General features: G+C 51.0%; 1 protein-coding gene across 1 annotated transcript; it reads left to right on the forward strand.

The window, feature by feature from the left end:
• Positions 1 to 5,271: 5,271 nt before the first annotated feature.
• On the forward strand, positions 5,272 to 7,259 carry Ltc4s (leukotriene C4 synthase). Its single transcript, XM_004666613.2, has 5 exons — positions 5,272 to 5,406; positions 6,463 to 6,562; positions 6,666 to 6,736; positions 6,814 to 6,895; positions 7,015 to 7,259. Exons 1-5 carry the CDS (start codon positions 5,349 to 5,351, stop codon positions 7,154 to 7,156), a joined length of 453 nt encoding a protein of 150 aa, XP_004666670.2. The 5' UTR covers positions 5,272 to 5,348; the 3' UTR covers positions 7,157 to 7,259.
• The last annotated feature ends 552 nt before the right edge of the window (positions 7,260 to 7,811 follow it).

Here is a 7,811-nt window from a genome sequence, read left to right on the forward strand (position 1 = left end):
CTAGACTTAGGGGTATTTTTAGGCAAGGAAGGGATAATGACCCACTTCCTTAAATCTTTGTTGCCATTCTGCTGTCTTTGGTGACTCCATTTTGTCCTGACCTAACAGTAATAGCAACAAAAAGTCTATGAGAACCAGGCACAGTGGTGCATGTCATTAACCCCAGCAAGAAGGCTGAGGACAGCCTAAGCTAGAGTGAGACCCTACCTCTAAAAATCAACAAAGTCTGTGTATGAAATACACAATAATAATACACACTAGACAGTATCAAGATCACAAAAGACAGGGCTGGAGGGCTGTAGTTCAGTTGGTAAAGTGCTTGTCTAGCATGCATGAAACACTGAGTTAGCTCTCCATTAGGGCATAAACTGTGCATGCCTATAATTCTATAATTCTAGAATTGAAGCAGAAGATTCATAAGTTCAAGGTCATCCTTGGCTATGTAGTGAGCTCAAAGCCAATCTGTTTGGATACAGGAGACCCTATCTCAAAAAGATCATCCTACGTCTGCCTCCCGGGTGCTGGGATTAAAAGCACTCCCAGCTTCATGGAGGATATTAAGGACAACTTCCCATTAGAAGCAGTGGAGATTCTGGCCAAAGGGACACTCTAAAACAATTGTGTAAATCTAAGTCTGAGTAAATCTGAGTAAGGCCTAGCTATGGTGAGAATAGGCTTTGTCTCCTCTATGCTCATTCAGGAGCTTAATCTCCAGAGTCTTTACTTAACAGGTTTAGGAAGATAAAAATTTGATCACCTAATCGGACTATGGTCTCTAGTGGAGAGAACTTTGGGAAGTGAGTATTTGTTCACTAGAATGGAGCTCTCAAGATTGAATCCCAGTGGCCACACATATACACAGCTCTGGCCATACGACACAGCAGGGGCCGCTCCAGCCCACGTCAAGTTGTTTGGACTTCCAGCCTCCCAAATTGCAAGCTAAACCATGGTGGTGCATGCCTTAATTCCAGCACTCCAGCACTTATTAGGGAGGCAGGGGTAAGAGGATCACTGTGAATCTGAGGCCAGCCTGGGACTAAAGAGTGAATGCCAGGTCAGACTGGGCTAGAGTGAGACTCTATCTTGAGAAAACAAAAACAACAAAAATCCTCTTTTCTCTATACAGTAGGTTGCCTCTGGTATTTTGCCAAATAATAAAAGTGCCCAACAATCTGTAGATTAGTTATCAGTGTTAACTTATTGGTTTTTGAAGAGTTAATAGCCTTCCCTGGAAATTAGAGGGAACTAAAGAGTTACTAACTCTCTCTAAAACTAGCAGGCAATAAAGAAGTCACAGAGACATGTAGTCTTGACTGGCTACTCCCAAATGATAAACTTCCCTTAACTCAGAACACCTTGAGGAACAGAAACCGTCTGGTGGGTTATCTTCCCTAATCAATTTGGCTAAAAGGCTTATCCTCATCATATAAGTAACATATAAGTAATGTAGTAGTTTAATGAAGATTATTTACATAACTGCTATACCAGAAAGCCATGGTGGAAATCCATCTGCATCCACAGGAACATACTTTGTTCTTCTGACTGTAAATAAGTTGGATCAAACTGTCTTATTCACAATTCCAGCTAGGGGAAGGAACTAGTATTGAAAGACATAATGGTCAATTCTGTCTATAATTGATGTTTAGGAAAAAGCACTTTTCACTGTTTTAAATGGTCAAACATTGATTTGTGAGAGACAATATTAACCTAAGCAGTCACTTAGGAAGTCATATTGAGGACTTCCGGTTAAGATGGCGGTCTAGGTACCACGCCAAAGCAGCCTAGGGGGGAAAAAGACCAAAAAAAGTTAGCAAAATACACACTTTTACTAAAAACTGAGGTGTATAGGAAATTAAAGCGGCAGCGGGGAAGTAGAAGAGATCCAGAGCATCCAGAGCCCACACAGGCTGGCAAAAGCGGCCCTGGTAGCTCTGCCAACTGTGGCAGCGGCGCACCAGAAAGCCGCCAGACTCGGCTCCAGCCGCAGGAAAAGCCAGGTGCGGGAGCTTCCCCTCACACCGCGCTCTCCGCAACTCGGGAAACGTGAGGGGAGAGCGGCAGCGAGCAATGGAGGAGCAGACCGGGAGGAGAAGAACACGCGGAGCAGCGAGAGAACCGGAGCAGCTGTGGCTCCCTCCCCTCCCCCACCGCCTGAGCCCAGCTCTGGTGAACAGAGCAGCGGTCCCGGGACACGGCCACGCCAACTTGGGCTGACAGCGGGACCCAAGCAGGAGCAGAGTCCCGCAGCTACATCAGCGGCTCTGGCACCAGTAACAGCGGCCCCAGTAGCAGCAGATCCAGTAGCAGCAGCAGCTTCAGTGGCAGCAGTGGCTCCAGCAGTGGCAGCTACAGCAGCAGCAGCAGCAGTGGACCCAGCAGCAGCAGCTTCAGCAGCAGCGGCAGCTTTAGCAGCAGCAATTCCAGCAGCGGGTGTGCTGATCTGCAGGGCCACAGTTGCCAGGCTCGGTTTGCCCCGCAGGAAAAGTAAGTGCCCAGCTCCAGAAATCAGAAAAGCAGCCCAACGACCAGGCAGCAACTTGACTGAGACCAAAATCATCCAAGGTAACTGGGATTGCACCAGGGAAGTGTCTCACTTGGTCACAAGCTGACTTGGATCCCTCAACAGACAAGAAATTTTAACCTCTTTGTTGATAGAGGATCTGGTTGTTATAATAACTACTCTTGCATACATACTTGGGGCTGTTTTTGATTGAAGATGTACAGTGTTTAGTTAACTTTTAGAATCTACCTGTATTTTATTCCACTCAGCCTACTTGAATACTCCCATGGCAGGGAAACTCAACCCCTTAGGAACACCTTTGTAGATACTCTGAGAGTCTTAGGAAGTCATATTGAGACTTGGGTTGAGGTGTTATATTTTGAACATATGTTGTATTTATGAAAAACAAAACTATGGGAGAACCTTCTAAAAGAACCAGTATTTTAACTTTATAATATTGGGGACTTCAAAGTAGCAACAAAGGATGCTGAAAATATGTTACTTTTACTTTGGTCAAAATTTTTATGATCCAATTTCTTAAAATTTTGTATTTTCAGTCTTGGAATTAGGAATATCTGTATGGATATATACATAATTAAAAGTGTAATTCTGAAAATAAAAAGAAAAAAAAACTTTCAGGTTGCAAGGATTATAACTTTTTGTTTAGGATTAAATAACAGTACATGAAAACAAAAGTGTAATTCTGAAATATTCAATAACTAAATTTGTTTTCCAGGAAAAAAAAAAGGCTTATCCTCATCAAACACACAAATAACTACAGTTCCTTATCTACTTCCCTTGGACCTGCAGCTGGTACAGTCTGTTTTTCTTAGGATCCTTCTTATAAACTTGCACCCCAGCCTGGCCCAGTGCTTCAGCCTTCATCCATGGGAAGGCTGCTGCCCCTCACTGTTTCTGTAAATAGTCTGTCTGTAGAGATCAAGTCCAGTGTTTGGTGTTCTCTTTTGCTTTTCTCTTACCTTTCCTTAGAGCTTTTTTATTTTATTTTATTTTTTTTCCTGAGGTGGGGTATTACTCTGGCCCAGGTTGACCTGGAATTCACTATGTAGTGTCAGGCTGACCTTGAACTCAGGGTGATCCTCCCACCTATGCCTCCCAGGTGCTGAAATTAAAGGCATACACCACCACACTCAGCTGTCTTTTTGTTTTTGCTATTTAAAGGGATCTGGGTGGGAGGTAAGGGGGTTCGTGCCTTTAATCCCAGCACTAGGGAGGCTGAGGTAGGAGGATCACTGTGAATTCATGAATTCAAGGCCAGCCTGAGACAAATTCTAGGTCAGCCTGAGCTAGAGTAAGACCCTACCTCAAAAAGTCAAAAAAAAAAAAAAAAAAAAAAAGGAGGGGGGGCTCTGGGGAAGCTCTGGGCAGAGACACCAGAGTCTGGTGGCAGCAGGAGAAAGGCTGGCCAGGTGACAAGGGTATTGTTCTCAAGAATCCCAACATGAGGGCTGGGCATGGTGGCACACGCCTTTAATCCTGGCAGAGGTAGTAGGCAATGAATTGGAGGCCACCTTGAGAATACATAGCGAATTCCAGGTCAGCCTACCTCAAAAAGAAAAAAAAAAACAACAAACATGATCCTGATGTATTGAAGATTCCCCAGAATTTAGTAGGCTAGGGAGTGGGCAGGGCATCCTGGTGGCCTAGGACTGGTGACAAGGCAGTTACTCTGTACCTCTCTTGTACCCTACCTTTCCTGGCTTGTGGTCTTTGCATCTAGATTAGTCTGGACTGTGCAACCACTGACCAGACCCACCTCAAACCAGCTTCAACCAAAAAGAGAAGTGACCATTTCACAAGACTGAAAAGGCCATATGGCTCCAAGGAGCACACAGGGTGGGGGCGGGGCAGTCCTAGGGATGGCTCCTCAATACAATACAGCTCAGGGGCGCACACTGGGGAGGTGGGGTCTTAGGGATGATGGCTCAATACATACCCTCAAGTACTTTCCCTCTCCTTCCCTTTTCCAAACATCAAATGAAGTTTCCAGAAGTGCATCTCTTTATCTCATGTCAGCCTAAGCTCACAGTTTTGGCCACATATCCATCCCACAGGACTGACAGGGACAGGAGTCAACTCTGTCCAGTGTGGGGAGGGTTGTGCTCAGGAAAGGGAGGACCAGTACCATAAGCCAAGTAGCGAAGTGGGATGTTAGGCAGGCAAACATGACAGGCAATGTTCCAGAATCAGAGGCCATTTAAGTGGTTGACCCACTCTGCCAACCAGGAGTCATGGAGACAGGTATCCTTTCATGGTGCTTACTCATGGAGCCCAGGAAGCTCTGAGTCTGGTGGACCTCAAATTGTGGGGAAGGAGCAAGAACATGGTTAAACCCATTGTGGCTGGGGACACTTGGGTGTTAAGCCAGAGTTGAGAAGTGTGTATCAGAGCTGTATGCTACTGAGTAGCTCAGATAGGGGCAGGGAAACAGAAAGTGTGTTTAGGAATGTGTGTAAAGAATAAGGAGGAAAGCCGGGCATGGTGGTGCACGCCTTTAATCCCAGCACTCGGAAGGCAGAGGTAGGAGGATCACCGTGAGTTCGAGGCCACCCTGAAACTACATAGTGAATTCCAGGTCAGCCTGAGCTGGAGTGAAGCCCTACCTGGGGGGGAGGGGAGAAAGAACAATGAGGGGGTGGTAGTAGCCAGACTGTCTACCGCCTTGGTTTCCACCCTCTCTGTGGGCCTGGTCACACTCCCCACAGCCCCTCCCCACCCCGCCTCTCACTGAGAAGGGGTGGGAAGGGTGTTGAGTCTCTTCCTCTCCTGGGCCAGCCTCTGACCAGCTTATCAGAGCTCCACAGTTAGTCTTGCTGCCACCTGCACCATGAAGGACGAGGTGGCTCTTCTGGCTACTGTCACCCTCCTGGGAGTTCTACTACAAGGTGGGATGGCTCATGTCTGGAAGGTGGGTGGACCTCACACCCATGAAGCCTGCTTTCTGCTCTTCAGGCCATGAGGAAGTATTGGCAGGCCTAGGCCCAGGGAAAGGTTGAGTAGGGGTTGGGGGTACCTCCAGCTAGGACTCCTGGTGCCAAGGGTTAAACTCTTTCAGGACTACCAGAGCCTTGGATGTCAAAGGGTCCTGAGTTGGAGCTGAGGGGCCCTACTTTCCTGGGGTGGAGAAAGGGAAGTCCTGAAGGAGTGTTTGCAGGATTAGTGGAAACTCCGAACAGAGACCAAGGGGTCAGAGAGGTGTCCAACCAGGCAGAAGGCAGGAGGATGACAAAGATTGCTGAGGGACCGCTGAGGCAAGCATGCCAGGTGCCTGCCTTGGGCTGGGGGCTTCTTGGCCAGGATAAGAAACCCAAAGGAGAGCAGACGCTTTCTGGGATCTAGGTGTGCATTCAGCTGTAGGACGCGGAGAGTGGGAGGGTCCAGGAGGAATGGTGGGACAGCCATGGGCTCAGGGCATGGGTAGCTGCCTCTGGCTGGCAGCAGGGTATTTGAACAGAGAAAGTTAAACAGGATCCTATTCCGGGAGACACAGGCTTGAGTGACCCTGGTCTGAGGCAGAATGAAGAGGTCCTTGCAGGCTGACTCTAGGTGGGCGACCAGGATGACAGCTTGTTTGCTATTCGGCTAATAAGGCCAATTCTGTTCTGGTGGTGCTGCCCACCCTAGTACTAAAGGGCTGAGGTCTAAGCCTGGCGCACGAGGTGGGGTGAAGGGGGTGGATATTTGTCTGTGCTTTGCAAGTCAAATGGTTCCGGAGCAAAGCTACACACTAACCAGGCCAACAGGGCCACGTCCCTGCCCTCTCCAATGAGAATCGCAGACTGGGCAGGCGGGAGGCGATTAAGAGGAGGGCTCCTCCGGAGGGAGTTAGAGACCCTGGTAGCTCAGCGTGGGGAAGGGTGGAGAATGGAGAGAATGGGTCCAGACTGGAGGACAAACCCCGTCCCGGGTATGCACCTGACTCCCGCCCCTCTCTGTCCCAGCGTACTTCTCACTGCAGGTGATCTCTGCGCGCCGGGCCTTCCGCGTGTCTCCGCCGCTCACCACCGGCCCGCCGGAATTCGAGCGCGTCTACCGGGCCCAGTGAGGAGGCGGCGGAGGGCGGAGAGGGGAGCCGACGGGCCGGGGCCGGGGCCGGGACGGTCTGGGCCCCTGGCGCCGTCACCGCAGCCCGTCCCCACTGCAGGGTGAACTGCAGCGAGTACTTCCCGCTGTTCCTCGCCACGCTCTGGGTGGCCGGTGTCTTCTTCCACCAAGGTCTATGGGCGGCCCGGGCGGCCCAGGGTCTCGGCGGGCTCGGAGCCGCACTCACCGGCCCCGCCCGGATTCCGCAGGCGCCGCGGCCCTATGCGGGTTAGTCTACCTGTTCGCGCGCCTCCGATACTTCCAGGGATACGCGCGATCCGCGCAGCTCCGGTGAGCTCTGGGGTGGGCTCGGGGCTCGGGGCGGACGCCGGGAGGCCTGGGGCCGTGCCTGGGCGGGGCGGGGGTCTGGCCGGGGCAGGACCTCGGTCCCCGCTGAGCGCCGTCTTCAGGCTGGCCCCGCTGTACGCGAGCGCGCGCGCGCTCTGGCTGCTCGTGGCGATGGCCGCGCTGGGTCTGCTCGTCCACTTCCTCCCCACCACGCTGCGCGACGCGCTCCTCCGACCTCTCCAAGCGCTGCTGCCCTTGGCCTGAGACGAAGACCGCCGGCCGGGTGGCGCTGCAGAAGAGCTGGTGTACACGAAGGAGGGTGTCCGCCTGTGCATCCCAGTCTCTGATTAAAAGTTCCATGACTGTCTAGGCTGCATTCTCTGACTTGGAGAGGGTCGCGAACCTCTGGCTGTGAAGCCTTTAGGAGTCCTGAGCGGGGGTTAATCTGGTGGCCTTAGAGAGACGGCGTAGGCAGGGCTCAATCCATTTTTCTCCTACTGCACCCTCAGCCTCCGGGGTAGCCCGCCTTAACTCGCGGGGATACCTTCTCACCAGGATCCCTCATCCTCCTTCCAACGCTTATTGCTCTTCCGCACCTGTTTCACTCCTCTCAGGCCTTCCCCTTCACTGATCCTCGACTACCCTATTCCTCTCTAGGTCCCCTTCCATCCCCCACACCCAGCCCCACCTTCACAACCACAGCCATTGGGTCATTGTTCCACCAGGTGAGAGCAGGTCCCTGGGAACTCACGAATAGTGTAGGTGCTCAGGACACCCCTGGAGAGGTCACCAGAGCAGTGGGCATGACCAGAAATGTAGTCAATGATAGGCAACCTCAAGAGAGTGTCAGGCTACCTTAGGGAGGGAGAAAAAGGAAGGCCAGCTGACAAAACATCTGTGAAATGACTTTTAGGGGCCT

This window comes from Jaculus jaculus, chromosome 6, assembly GCF_020740685.1.
Source record: "Jaculus jaculus isolate mJacJac1 chromosome 6, mJacJac1.mat.Y.cur, whole genome shotgun sequence".
NCBI lineage: Eukaryota > Metazoa > Chordata > Mammalia > Rodentia > Dipodidae > Jaculus > Jaculus jaculus.